We start from the raw sequence: 15,433 nt of genomic DNA on the forward strand, positions 1-15,433 counted from the left end.
AAGATGGCAAATTTTATGTTATATATATTTCATAAATTTTTAAAAAGTCAAGATTCTTCAAAGCAATGCAATTGAATGAAACGCATGGATTTTTTTTGCATTTCAAAGTGAGATGCAAAAAAGAAGTCTAGCTACAATATAAACACTGATGACCTAGAGTTCCTGAACAGTTTCAAATTACTAATGAAATCAATGAATTTTAGTGATGCTTGATAAATGCTTTCATAATGTATTCAAATAAAGTATCTCTGAGTTTAAGCCAAATATTAATAACTCGATGTAACGTACTCATTCAAAAGTTTATGCCTATTAAGTAAAAACCACTGGGTTGATATAATGATGTATAAAATACGGTTTCTACCTTCAAAGAGTATTGCATATAACAACTCTTAAAGCCTAAAATATTATAGAATATCAGAGCAGAAGAGAGATTATTTCCCCATTGAGAAAAAAAAAATGAGAAGAATTTGCTTGACAAGACATTTAACCTAAATTTTGACAACTAGATACAATCTGAACAGCAAGTATAGATAGATGTAAAAATATATCAATAAACAATATAAGCAAAAGAATGAAAGTGTCTGGAAAACAATAAATAAATAGCACAGTTTGACTAAAGTACAGGTTGCTTAAATGAAAGACAGGAAACGATACACAGGTATGCTAGAGCAATCTTATTTCAGACATTTAATACCAAGCTATACAAATCAGTATTATCAGTGAAAGTTTCTGAAGTGTGTGTGAGATACTTGAGTAGAATGATACAATAAAAATGTCAGCCTTAATACCAATAAGTAGGGTGGATTCAAGAAAGAGGTACAAAGACCAAGAAGGAGATTCTTACAGTAAAGATACAGTAAACACCGCAGAGATAGAATCTTATAGAACCTGAAAACTGTGTGAATATAGATGGCAAAGACCATGGTTTAAAGACTGCGTGCCTAGGGAATGGAGGAGTTGTTAAAAGAAAATGGAATTCACATAGAACCAGTTTAAAGAGGGTGAAAATGGTCATTTCAAAACGTTAAGCTTAAATCACCAAGGAAAAGCAGATATGACTGGTTGTTAGTAAAGTAGAACTGACATTTTTGAGATAATGGTGATAAAGATCTGGTACTAACCTATTTAGATGTGATAACTGAAACTATAGGAGTGAATGAGATCACAAAGGGAAAGAGGGCAATAAAGATGATCTGTGTTTAAGAAATATCTACATTTGGGAAAGTTTTATGGGTTGAATTGTGTCCTCCAAAAACAGATGTTTAAGTCCAAACACCCAGTACCTATGAATGTGATCATACTTGGAATTAGTGTCTTTACAGATATAGTCAAGTTAAGAAGAGGCCACTAGGGTGGGCCCTAATCCAGTATGTCCTTATAAAAGGAAAATGTAGACACAGAGGAACACCCAGGAAGAACACCACCGTGGGATGACAATGGCAGAGACTGGAGTGATGCAGCGGCAAAGTCAAGGAATGCCAAGGACTAACAGCCACTACTAGAAGTTAGGAAGATGCAGGAAAGGATTCTCTCCTACACCCAGCCGACACCTTGTTTTCAGACTTCTATTCTCCAGAACTAAGACAAATTTCTGTTGTTTTAAGCCACCCAGTTTGTGGTACTTTGCTACAGTAGCCCTAGGAAAATAATACATAAGACATAAAAGGACTCTACAGTGGAAGTAAGGAAGAAACACAACAATGCATTAACATATAAGCCAAAAGATTAAAAAAGGAATGGGATAGTTAATAACAATTGGTTTGGATACTCGAAAGATGAGAAATTTCCTAACACGATTGGAGAAGGAATGCCCTCTGTCTTCTCAACCAAGAAGGAGATAAGAAGTTTTATTACCAACTCCACCATGACAGGACTTGTGGTCTTTTTGATTCTTCCTTGGAAATATTTCCTTCATTATTTAGTTTGCATTCCTAAGCAATTCATGTCAGTAACTAGTTCAAACAATGATCTCACACTTGGATTATTGATGCATATTTCTGACCAATCTTCCTTCTTCCAAGTTTCAATTCTTCAAATCAGTTAATTTTCTAAAACATTTTAATCAAGTCATGCCTCAAATCATAAACTTTTCATGGTTCACTAACACCTAGGTTAATATTCTAATTCTTTAGCCTGGCATCAAGCTCACCATACCACCCCAATCCTTACAATGAACACTTCACTGAAGTCACGCTGGTCTACTTACAGACACAGACATAGATTACTTCTTCCCAACACAGATCTTTCTTCATAGAATCCTTCTCATCTAGAATAGGATATAGGTATTCTGACTTTCCACCCAATTCTCCTAGATTCTACTTTTTCTTCAAGAAGGCTCAGTTTGTCCTCCTCTTTGACGAGTCCCTGATCATTACAACCAAGGGAATTTTTCTCCTTTAATACATTTTTATATTTGTGCTAAAGATTCAGCACTTAATATTAGACTATATTGTCCTTTTTTCATATGCATATGTCCTATCTTTCCAACTATGCTGTAAGCAGTAAAAAGGCATATAGCACAGTTTATGCTTCTTTATGTTCAAATGCATTTGAGATAAAAACAAATTGCTGTACTCCCATAAAATGGGACTGCCATTTACCTCCTACACTTTGTCTTCGTTTTCTCTTATGTTCACCAGGAGTTTCACATTCACCTTCTTCAAAGCCTTCCAGTGATGGAGTAGCACAGAGGCCATCAATACCCAACATAGCAGGTATCTTTTCCAGGATAAAATCTGGTACACGTCCTAAATGAAAATGTTCATGAGTAAGACAATTATTATCCTTCATCCACTCCTCAAAAATGTTTAGATAGTAATATACAAACTTTCCAAAATTTGTCTTCATAGTTCACTTGGAAGAAACTGGGATCTCCCTCATTTAAACAAATTCTATTCCTTAATAATGCAACTACATCTTACCAATATCTGATGCATAATCAATGAAAGTCTGTACTACTGCAGCCTGTAATCGTAACTTTTTTTCTGTGTTAGCAGACATCTTTTCATGTCCTTCATTTGTCTGAAGAAGATTTGGTGCAAATATTACCGCAAGATTGCAGCTATCCATCTTATTCTCACTAGACCTTAAGTGAAAAAAGTTTTTATTAGATGCAGCCAAAGATAAAAAGAGTTAAAATAACATACTTAGAATATTTTGAAGACCTCTTACTTATCAGTAACATCCAAGTCAAAAGAGTTACCCTTTATCTACCCATCTACACGACTGACTTGAATATATAAAAGAACCAGAAATATTAATATATAGTCACTATATATTTAAATATATATCATAAAAATCATGCTAACCCTAGAGTTCACACTTTGTTTTTCCACACAAGTTGAACATGTTTACCTGATTTTCAAACCCACACATAAAAAACTGGAAGTGTTAGAAGGTGGCCTGTATGTCTAGAATAAGCAGATTCACTGAGAGTAGGGAGAGGAGAAAAATTCAAAAAGTAAAACACAAACATTTTAAAAACGCAATAATCAGAAGCCATTCAGTGGACAATGAATCCTATCAATACCAATTAGCTGTTAAGGCATTCATCATGATGACTTTAAGACAGCAAGGAAATATTAAATCATTTGATGTACTGTTTCAGAAATTACACAAGATGTAATTCTCATAGTAAAGAAATAATGTAATATTTTTTAAGAAAAATTTCCCTTCTAAATGAAATTTATCTACAAGTGTAAATCTTTAACTTGGTGAGAAATTAAACTATTATTTCCTAAGAGTTTTAATTACCACTTACCTTAGAGAAACATTCCTGAGAAAGTTAAAGAAGTATCTTAATATATTAACTGTGTGGTCACTCATAAGACAGGAGAGCAACAATGTAGCTTTAGTCTTCTCCTCTGTTGCTAACTGTTGAGCTTTAAAAAGTGCTTCATGCAAATCAGCTGGAAGAATGGGCTTTGGTGATTCCCTAAAAAACTGCTTAAGAAGTCCTGCAATATCACAAGGTGGTGCAGAAGATAGGCAACCTTCACCATGATCCAGTTTATTCTGAAATAAATATAATAATCTTGAGTATTTTAGGGAACTTAAGAGTTTAATGCTATAAAGTATATTTTACTATACTCTAAAGAGCTCTCTTTTAAAAATAATGTCTCTTAACTCTTATTTTAATATATATCTCTCTTTTTTCCAGAAGGCCAAAAAACAAAATTTAACAATTTTTTTATTTCATATAGAATATAGGAATAGTATAATCTAACATACTATGAATTTAAAAGTACTCTGTGAACTTTTAAAGCACAATATAAATGATATATAATGTCTTTTGAAAAAAGATTCTTTTGCCATGAAAAAAAGCTATTTGTAAATTCAATTTCTGTCAATTATTCATGTAATAGTTCTAAATATTTCAACCACAGAAACAAAATTGGAAAGTGGTACATACGAAAAATTATAGTTCAAGAACATGCTTACCTTTAGTGCTTTTAGACGAATAACAGATCCTGATTTCCGAAAAAGCCCTTCTGTGTGAATATGCTCTTGTAAAGACGTGCAAGCATCAACAAGAAAGCTGAAAGAGAGACTATTTTTCAGGTGGCCAGATACACATCTTATCAAATCCTATTTTCCTTCTAAAGTATATGAGCAGGCAAGCACTATGCCCCTTTCAGAAGTTCTGATGCCACAAATCCCTTTAGTCTTTGTGACAAAGTTACTTTTAGTTTTCTGTCTCGCTTCCTAAATTCTTCTAAGGCCCCTCTTTTTACTCATGCCAAATCCAGTGTGCCCACTCAACTTTATATCCTTCTTTCTCAATCCTACTCCACTTCTCTGCTTCCCTTCAGAGCACAAGACTTGTCTTTTTTACTGCCTCTACTTCTTCATATTCCAGCTTCTACTCCACCCTCTCCAGTCAGAATCTCATTCCCCATTAACCCAGTGAAACAGCTCACAAGGTCACCCGTGGCCTCTGCCTTGTCAAATCCATGGTCCATTCGTTGTCCTCATCTTGCTTGACTCATCAGCATCTGACACACCTGATCACCCCTTATTCATCTCAAAAATGCTCTTTTCCCCTACCCTTCTGGTTTTCCTGCTATTTCCTCTACTGTTCCTTCTCAAACTCCTTTTCTGGCTCCTCTTCTTCTGCCAGATCCTTACACTGTAGAACAACCCAGGGTTCTGTCCAAGGCTGCCTTCTTTTATCTTCTTTCTCTCCATGGGTGATCTTGCACAGCATACATAGTTTTACATATCTATCATCTACTACATTTGCCAAAAATAGGGCAAGGTTTTTTTGTCAACCCAACATGACCTCTCAGAAAAGTACGGTATACCCCAGTCCTTACAATTCTTTTCATATTAAGAGATATGTGTTCAATTTCTTTATTTTAAAAAATAATCTTGGCCGGGCGCGGTGGCTCAAGCCTGTAATCCTAGCACTCTGGGAGGCCGAGGCGGGTGGATCGCTCAAGCTCAGGAGTTCGAGACCAGCCTGAGCAACAGCGAGACCCCGTCTTTACCAAAAAATAGAAAGAAATGATCCGGACAACTAAAAATATATATATAGAAAAAAATTAGCCGGGCATGGTGGCACATGCCTGTAGTCCCAGCTACTTGGGAGGCTGAGGCGGAAGGATTGCTTGAGCTCAGGAGTTTGAGGTTGCTGTGAGCTAGGCTGATGCCACGGCACTCACTCTAGCCAGGGCAACAGAGCGAGACTCTGTCTCAAAAAAAAAAAACAAAAAAAAAAACAAAAAAATCTTAATCAATGTTGGCTTTAGATACTTACATATTCAACAGCTGGAACCCATAAATTAGGATGGATACAAGCTACAAATAACTGATACAGTTGTATTGGTGCACAGTGGCTAAATGTCAGCCCTGCTTACAGAGGGTTACTGACAGGATAGTTAAAAAAAAAAAAAAAAAAGTAGGTCAAGAAATTAAAACAAAGATTTAGTTGTTATTCCTGGGGATATGACTTTGCAATTCCAAGTGTTGAAAATCATTATAGGTTTTCATTATAGGAAAATACATCTTAAAATTCTTCTTTCATACATCATTTAAAAAGCAAAACAGTGAGGCAACAAGGTATTCAATAAATACTTTTGGATGATGTACCACTTAAAACCTAGATTATTCAACTAGAATAATGAATCCTTAGCCAAAGTTCATGTTAGGTGGCCAAAAAAAAAAAAAAAAGAAAAAGGAATAATGAACCCTACTTTGGATAAAGTCGAAATGAATTATATGAATTTTAAAACTATGCTCTTATACACAACTATGATGTACCCATAATAATTAAAAAATTTTTTTTAAACTATGTTCTTAAAACATAAACATCCCTAGTAATTTCTGATGCAGTTAGTTCAAAAGGTTATTTATAAATAAGTGTCATAGAAAAGAGAAGTGTTACATAATATTTATTCGCAAATACTCCAATATCCTAGTTTAAATACTTTTATCCAACACTTATTAAACAAACAAAAAATATCAAAACTATTACTGAATTTGTAATTCAGCATATTACTTAATCAGAATTATGGCAAAATAATTGGTATTGAACTGAAAACTGACTTAATGGAAAAAAAATTGATTTCTAACATTTATTCATAACTGGACCTTAAATGTCAATCCTGGGAATAAGTATGAATTACAAATTAAAAATATGTAAAAATTAGAAAAAGTTTTATTTTACATTACCTAATGTTTAGAGGTGAAATCCTTTGCTGGTTTGAAACAAATATGTGTCAATCAACTATTTCTTTTTAAACCCACTGAAACCAGTTTGAAATATTTACTCCGTTCTTCATTACAAACTCTGCTTACCTTGGAATGTGTCCATATTCTGGTACAACAGAATGGGGTAATGCATTAAAAGGCACTCCAAATATTTTACCCTAAAATGACAAATTCAGTTACTCTAACGCAAATATTAGGTATAATATAAATTTTCTTAAACATTAGGCAAATTAAAACCTTCAGGAAATAAAAAAAATAGCAGAAATAAACTATAAGCTATCAAACAAGACAAAATTATTTCTTTTTTTTTTTTTTTGAGACAGAGTCTTGCTCTGTTGCCCGGGCTAGAGTGCCGTGGCATCAGCCTAGCTCACAGCAACCTCAAACTCCTGGGCTCAAGCGATCCTTCTGCCTCAGCCTCCCCAGTAGCTGGGACTACAGGCATGCGCCACCATGCCCGGCTAATTTTTTTATATATATTTTTAGTTGTCCAGATAATTTCTTTTTTTATTTTTATTTTTTTTAGTAGAGATGGGGTCTTGCTCTTGCTCAGGCTGGTCTCAAACTCCTGACCTAGAGCGATCCACCCGCCTCGGCCTCCCAGAGTGCTACGATTACAGGCATGAGCCACCGCGCCCGGCCAAGAGAAAATTATTTCAAGTGCATTTGGTAACAAGTAACTACTATATTAGATACTATGCTAGGTGCTGAGAGTACAAAGATGGCTGAGATAAAGTCATTGCCCTCAAACAATCTAGTAAATTCAGTCAGTCTCCAGTCTGATCATGGAAAATCAATCCAGTTAGAACTTAGAAAATTCTCCAACAGAATTTGGCTCAAAACACAAACATTCTCCAAAAAATAGTACAGGTTCTTTCGGTGATCTTATAAATACTGAACATATACTTTCCTTTGGTCACGTTATAAATACTAACTTACACAAAGGGCTAAGTCAATTGATAAGCAGAACAATAATTCCAGGCACTCATTGAGTACATCCTAAAATTACACCAGGGTATTTTTAGACCTGATATCTTTTCCATACCCTATAGAAGATTGCTTTCGAACTATGCCCTGAGGTACACAAGGTAGGGGTTCCGCAAATATTTAAGTCAAATTTTATCTAACTACTTGGAAATCCATTTTTAAAATCTCACATTCAAATTTTAATACATTGAGGAATCCAAGAGTAAGCATGTATGTTGGCTAACTTCAGTGTTTTTGCACACTGAAGTGTAAAGAATCTGCCACTATCTTTGTGCATGCATTTGAACTTAAAAATGTGTTACTGATTAACAAGGTTATGGCTTTGTACTGGACTGAAAAGTAAATTTAAGCCTGTATCTGTCTGTTCATACAAAATTAAGTGGGCACAACCTAATCTCACATATGTTAATTTAGTTTAGGTGCATCTGCTGTGAACACTTATGTTTCAAGAGCATTTTATTCAACTTTCTATCTACATTAAGAAAGCACTTGGTATTGTTAATGATTCGACACAGTAATAAAATTTTACTAGTACTCTTCCAAGCACCTGGCTCCATTTAATTTATGCATATTCCAAGCTGAAAAGACAGAACAGTATAGAGCTAAAGAGAGTAGGCTCCTAGAGACAAGACTGCTAGATTTTAAATCTTGGCTCTTCTACCTTGATCAAATTAATATTTTGTCCCTCATGTCTTCACACAGATGTTAAGTCATAGAGTTATAGGAAGAATGAAATGAATTAGAACATGTAAAACCCTTATATCAGTGTTTGACAAAGAGTAAGCATTCAAAGAATATTTATTGCTGTTATGATTATCATTTCAAGGTGAATTATTTTTAAAAAGTATTAGTATGGACAACCCCTTTATTTAGGTAAATTAGAATGTTCTTGATAGTGTGCAACCAAACAAAATGCAAAAATAAATCAGATGCTAAAGCTGATAAAAAGTCTACAACTGTCACACATAACTAGAATTCATTGTTGTATTTTTTCTTACATCTCATTATTTTTAATAGGCTTCACAAATAACCACTACGTTTCTCATGACATGCTTTTTAAACTTTACATATTAGAATATCACTTACAATATAATTTTTTAAAAGATTTACAGTGCTTTTCTTAAAAAGCTCAGAAACTATTAGTTAATAAACACCAAAGAGAAAAAGAAATGATTTTTTCAAATTACCTATCCTGTTAGATCTCATTCTTATAACACAACAATCTGTAATATTTATTAGAATATTATTAGTGTTTCTAGCTGAATTTACATAACATGACTATTAATTAAGAGGTAAACTATGGATTATCATAACAACTATCATTAGTTGAATAAGTGATATGTGACAGGCACTGTGCTAGGCCTATCTACAGGCCTTAACTTTTTTTTTAAATCCCCTTAACAATCCAAGGAGATACCATTATTCCCACTTTATAGATTAGGAAATTGAAACTTAGGGAAATCAAACAAGCAACCCAAGTTCATGGACCTAGCAGGGGTGGGGCAGGACTCAAACTCAGGTCTATCTGATGCTAAAGGCAGATATGGGTTTTCTTGTTAAGGAGTGAAAAAAAATCCATGTGCAAATTCTCCCATATAGTTACAAAACCAGCTATCTTTGAGATCTTGGAAAGCCAGTTTTACAATCAGAAGAAATCTCTATGGTTCTAAAACATGAATACACATGTTGACATTAATTTGCAAACAACAAAAACAATTTCTCCAAAATGTATAAGCTATTAAGAGGTATACATATTATTATATTTTTGTTAGTTTTCTTCTCCAAGTACTTACATTTAAAATAAAATGCTTTATATTCAATTTATTTTTCGCAATTAAGTTGATTATGTGGTAAAGCCATTAAAATCTCATTAAAAATTCCTTAACTTCGACCACTGAAACATCAACAGCTTTTCAATAATTTCGTTCTGGCTTCTCAATTTATTCGTTTTAAAAAATAGCGCTATGTCTCAAAAGTGTAATAGGCCAAGCAGCAAGCCTGTTTTCTCAAATTGGTGAATATGGAGGTATCGTATGAAACCTACTTCTAACGCTCTGTCACACCTCATCTACCGATCCATTTAGAAAATGCACTGGTCCCCTTGTCCCTCTACAAACCTTACTCTAAAACCGTGATGGAGGGCTAGAGTTTGTCTTCCTCCCCAGTGATACTTGTTCAAAATACAATAAATTGGCAATATCTGGAAACATTTTTAATTGTCACAACTGAGAGATGCTACTGGCATCTAGTGGGTAGAACCCAGAGATGCTGTTAAACATCCTACAATTCACAGGACATCATCGCCTCTTCTCCCTAACAAAGAATTATCTACTCCAAAATATCAGTAGCGCTGAGGTTGGTAAATCCTGCAACTTCCTCTCAATGATCAAAAATCCCTGAAAAGAATCAAGAATGTCATTTTTAAAATAACAGCAAGTGGCCGGGCGCGGTGGCTCACGCCTGTAATCCTAGCACTCTGGGAGGCCGAGGTGGGCGGATTGTTTGAGCTCAGGAGTTCGAGACCAGCATGAGCAAGAGCGAGACCCTGTCTCTACTAAAAAAAAGAAAGAAATTATCTGGACAACTAAAAATATATAGAAAAAATTTGCCGGGCTTGGTGGCGCATGCCTGTAGTCCCCAGCTACTCGGGAGGCTGAGGCAGAAGGATTGCTTGAGCCCAGGAGTGTGAGGTTGCTGTGAGCTAGGCTGACTTCACGGCACTCACTCTAGCCAGGGCAACAGAGTGAGACTCTGTCTCAAAAATAAAATAAAATAACAGCAAGTGACCATCTGGATTGAATTAGACACATCTAATCACATTGTTTTTGATACAAAGAGTGAACATTTTAGCACGACCTGGTAAAAAGTGATGATACAGGGTGTGCCTTGTTCAACCCGAATTCCCTTTCCCAGAACTTACCCCTATTTCCGTGGCTGCTGTTTCATGTCTCCTGCAATCGCACTGCCCACGGCTATGCTTGACCTTAATGCCATAGTCGGCCCGAAGCTGCTGCAACAAGGCCAATCTCACCAGCCTCTGATCCCACATCCCGTACTCGTCGCTCATTCGCTGAGGCAGGATCTGTGTCCTGACCCTCTTTCGCCACCAAGTCTTGCAATTTCCAAACACTCTCAGGTTTGAGCTCCGCTCCGCTGCCTTCCGGCTACGTCTGGCACTCCTCTGGCCCACAGCCCCTGCCACTTCCACGGCTTTTCCTTAATCCTCTTACACTTACACAGACCCTCTTCCCTTGGCCCTCTGATCCAGCCACACCTTACTCTTCCTTCACTTACACTGACCTTCTTTCTGGTTACCCAATCCTTTCAGCTACTTACACAGACTTCACTTCTTTCTCTCTGATTCTTTCGGTTCCTTACACCAACGCCTGTTGCCAGCTTCTCACCACTTCCGGCCACTTCCAATGATCCCCTTTCCTACAAACCTCCCTTTGCCCTCTCTGGCTTCCTCGTCCCTCCAACCCCAGCAGGCTCAGCTGGGCGTTCGTTTCTCGGTCCCCGCGTCCCCCACCCTAGCCTAGCCGCCGGACCAGCCGGCTGCTCAGGCGCCTCTTCCAGTCCCGGTCCCCGCCCGGGCTGGTCGCCGCCGTCACCCCGTTTCACAGGCGGCTCGTTCCCTCCTCCGTCAGCCTGTCCGCGGCTCCTGGCCTGCACATCCTGGGGCGCTCACTGGAGCCAAGCAGCTCGCCTCATGCCTCCGTCCCACCGCCTCTGCAGACACCTGAAGCCACCGCAGCCGTCGGACCCGCAGTTCTAGCCCAGGCTCAAATGGCAGCGCCAAACAGCGCTCCGCGTCTGATTGGTCCGCTTCTCTTTTCAAAATCAGGACCTCGGAGGGTGGCCAGGAGCTGCCTGACTAGGGAGGTGCGGGCGGAGCGGAGACCACGAAGGGTGTTGCAGCTAAACCTAATAAACGTGAAAAGAAAGATGAGCTTCACTTGCTCCTTCATATCCATATTTTTTGAAGGAAAATGCTGTTCAATGTATGCTTGAATATCTTGACCTGCGCCTCAGACACTATGCAGTATTTGGGGAAATGGAATAGACACCTTGTTCTCATTTCTCCCGAACTCAGCTGAGGCTGAAGGCCCTCTTACGGAGAAACCGTTCTACGGAACCCGAGATGAGACAATTTAAGTCAGGATTGACAAACGCCGACTTTGGTAACCCTAACCCACTGCCCTTGGTGGGAACTACGACTATGGGAATTTGTTCAAGTTTGGGAGACTGATAGTGATACACAAATCTTATTGCATAGGAAGTTAAGTACGACAAAGAAGACCCGTCACGAGGGAGTAGAGTACGGAAGAAATGCGAAGTCTGGGGGAGGTGGCAGCTTGCACGAGCTTCAATTAGTGGGATTTGGCGTTAGGAGACCCGGAGGGAGTATGGCTGCCCGCCCAGACATTGCTGAAACCTAGGTTATCTTGTTGACCTTTAAGGCTGCACACTCCCAGCTCTGTGCTGCTTTTCCATTCTGAAACATCAACAATCCCATCAAGTTGGTCTCTGTTTGTTGGGATGTATTTCTTTTAGGGCTGGAGACTTGGGCTCAATTTAAGTACAGACAATATAGTATATATATACCACCACCCCACTTCACCTCCCCCCAAGTAAACTTGCTTAGAGCAGCGACAGAACTTTATCTGCCTTGTATACTGTTGTATGCTCATTGCCTAATAGCGCCAGGGGCTAAAGGAATATTTGCCCAATGAATGAATTTAAGTAGGGAATGTTTTCTTAGAATCATTTTGCTCCTTTTGGAGTTAAGTCCTTAAATATTACTTACTTTCTATCAGGATGGCCTTTTACAAAAATTTAAGGAACTTTTTATATACTAGCCCATTGTGATATAAGTTGCACATTTTTTTTTTTATTTTTTGCTTTCCTTTTTTGTTTGTTTGAATCATAGTTAATTGATCTCTTCTCTTAATGCTTCCGGATTCTAATCATGGGCAGGAATGTTTTCCCCATTCCTAAATTGTAAAGGAATTCACTCATGTGAATTCTGGTACTAGTTTTTTCTAGTACTGCTATGTTTTCATTTTTTATATTAGATCTCTGATTCATTTGGAATTTATCCAGTGTAGAAAGTAAAGAATGGATCCAATTTTATCTTTTTCCATACACGGCTATCCAGCCCTAGACATTTTTATTTTAACTCACTTCATGAACTCCCACACCTACTTCTAAAAGTAGCAAACCACTACTACTAAAACACTCATTGAGTCCCTTGAATAGGAAAAGGGAACTCATCTTTAGTTATTAGGCTTTGCTTTTAGTTAGTGCCAGAAGGTGGCACACATCATTTTCCTTAGATATTATCTTACCTAGCTCTCCCTTCTGTGAAATCAATCAATAAAGTATCTGCCAAAGCACCTCCCAGAACCTTTTTCCAGCATCCCTGCTTGAGATAAAATAATTTGTGCAGCTTTCAAATTAAGTTCAGAGCTTTTCTCAGTAAAGCCAAAATGATTGTTTCTGGAATCACCACCTCCGGGGTCTGGCACAGTCCACAGACATATGGCTCCATTTATTAATGAAACAGAAATGTTTGGGGAAATGTCTATCATATTCTGTCCTAAATTTGGACTTGACTAAGATAGAAAATAATATAGTGATCTCCTGAGGTCACTGGGGCTATCACCAGAGTAGTGGACACTGTGGTGCTTCTCTGAGGTCCCCCTCCAATGGTGTGGCTACTGATGGCCAAGCCCCCTCTGAGAACTGTGCTGTGGAAAGGAGCTGCCTCACCCCAGCTGACGCCTTCTGCTGGGCAGTGTGTATTCCATGACTAGTTAACATAGGGGTACACAGGCCTGGCCCCGTTATCTGAACTGGATACAAATGAAGGTCTTCCTGGGTCCAGCACTGCCCGTAGGATCAGCTGAGGCCTATGTGGCAACTCTATGACAGTCTGCCCAGTCCTATTTCTTTCACTCCTTGTGTTGTTCCAAGAGCTCTCCCCAGCAAGCTTCCTGCAGGTATATCTCCATCTCAGTATCTGTTTTTCAGGCAACCCAACTTAAGATTCGGGCTCAAAGGTTTTCCCTAAACAGTGCTCTAAACTATAGCCTTGCTATTAAAATATGGTATATGGATAAGCAGCATTGACATCACCTGGAAACTACAGTCACGTGTCTCTTAATGATGGGGATTTCTGAGAAATGCATCGGTAGGTGATTTTGTTGTGGTGCAAGCATCATAGAATATACTTACACAAACGTTGAGGGTATAGCCTACTACACACCTAGGCAATGTGGGATAGCCATTGCTCCTAGGCTACAAACCTCTACAGCATGTTGCTGTACTGAATACTGTAGGCAGTTGTAACATAATGGTAAGCATTTGTGTATCTAAACATAGAAAATGTACAGTAAAAATACAGTATAAAAGATTTGAAAAAAAAGGGTAAACCTGTATAAAGCACTTACCATGAATTGTGCTTGTAGGAATGGAAGCTGCTCTGGGTGAGTCAGTGACTGAGTGGTGAGTGAATGTGAAGGGCTAGGACATTACTCACTACTGCACACTTAGGCTACACTAAATTTCTAAAACAAATTTCTTTCTTCAATAATAAATTAACTTTGGCTTATTGTAACTTTTTTACTTTATAAACTTTTTAATTTTTTAAAATTTTTGACCCTTTGTAATAACACTTAGCTTAAAACAGAAACATATTGTATAGGTATACAAAAATATTTTCTTTCTTTGTATCCTTATTCTATAGGCTTTTCCTATTTTTAAAATTATTTATTGTTTTTTTACTTCTTAAACATTTTTGCTAAAAACTAACCCAAAAACATACACATTAGCCTAGGCCTGCACAGGGTCAATATCATCAATATCACTGTCTTCTACCTCCACATCTTGTCCCACTGGAAGGCCTTCGGGGGCAGTAACACATGGAGCTGTCATCTCCTCTAATTAACAATGTCTTCTGAAATACCTCCTGAAGGACCATCACAAATACGTGAGTAATGCATTACACTCTGGCAATGTAACAATGGCTACAACATCTCCAGGCAATAGGAGTTTTTCAACTCCATTATAATCTTATGGGACCACCGTCGTACAAATGGTTCATCATTGAACAAAATGTCAATATGTGGTGCATGACCCGTAGTTAGAAAAGAAGTAACTCAGGCTCCACCCCAGGCCTACTGAACCAGAATCTGCATTTTTATGACTGCCAGGTAATTTGTACACTAAAATTTAAGAAGGCCAGGTCTAGGCTCAAAAGACAATGGACTAAGCTCAAAAATATTTCTTACTCTGGCTCATTGGTTGGGGAAACCAAACAATATTTTGATGTGCTTTATAATATGCAAATGAAACAAAAAGTAGAAAGCATCCACAGGAGAAACTTGATCATCTGACTGGACAATTTTAGGTATACTAGTCTCCTAGGTCACAGGGTTTTCTCTTGCTCTGGAGGTTGCCTTGTAGGGTGTTCTGTCCAAAGGATAGGTCGGGACTTGTGCCAACTCTGAAACACTGACAAATAAATAGCCTAATAACTTTCTGGGACTTGTGGGTGAAAGAGACCAATGTATATATATTTTTAAGAAATAATTTCTGTTCAGGAGCAAGAAATTCAAGATGCTTTTTTCTTTTGGCAGGTGGGAAAAATGAGATGAAAAAATAATGATAGAAAAAACAAAAAGAATTAAATAAAAACTATAAGTACATAAAAGTGTGAGGATTTTTATGTCTT

The 15,433-nt window shown here is 37.6% G+C and overlaps 1 protein-coding gene across 2 annotated transcripts in view; it reads right to left on the reverse strand.

The window, feature by feature from the left end:
• ARHGAP11A (Rho GTPase activating protein 11A) overlaps positions 1 to 11,827 on the reverse strand; it is a 23,578-nt gene extending 11,751 nt beyond the window's left edge. Inside the window, exons 1-6 of one of the 2 annotated variants that reach the window (XM_012649190.1) lie at positions 11,720 to 11,827; positions 6,799 to 6,869; positions 4,441 to 4,537; positions 3,761 to 4,014; positions 2,922 to 3,085; positions 2,601 to 2,747 (exon numbers count right to left, since the gene is read on the reverse strand). In XM_012649190.1, coding sequence (XP_012504644.1) covers positions 2,601 to 2,747; positions 2,922 to 3,085; positions 3,761 to 4,014; positions 4,441 to 4,537; positions 6,799 to 6,869; positions 11,720 to 11,776 — 790 coding nt within the window. In that variant the 5' untranslated portion in view covers positions 11,777 to 11,827. Of the gene's footprint in view, positions 1 to 2,600; positions 2,748 to 2,921; positions 3,086 to 3,760; positions 4,015 to 4,440; positions 4,538 to 6,798; positions 6,870 to 10,618; positions 11,428 to 11,719 lie in introns of those variants that run through there. The other variant, XM_012649189.1, reaches the window with a different exon arrangement.
• Positions 11,828 to 15,433: the final 3,606 nt, after the last annotated feature.

This window comes from Propithecus coquereli, unplaced genomic scaffold, assembly GCF_000956105.1.
Source record: "Propithecus coquereli isolate 6110/MARCELLA unplaced genomic scaffold, Pcoq_1.0 Scaffold3, whole genome shotgun sequence".
NCBI classification, from domain to species: Eukaryota; Metazoa; Chordata; class Mammalia; order Primates; family Indriidae; genus Propithecus; species Propithecus coquereli.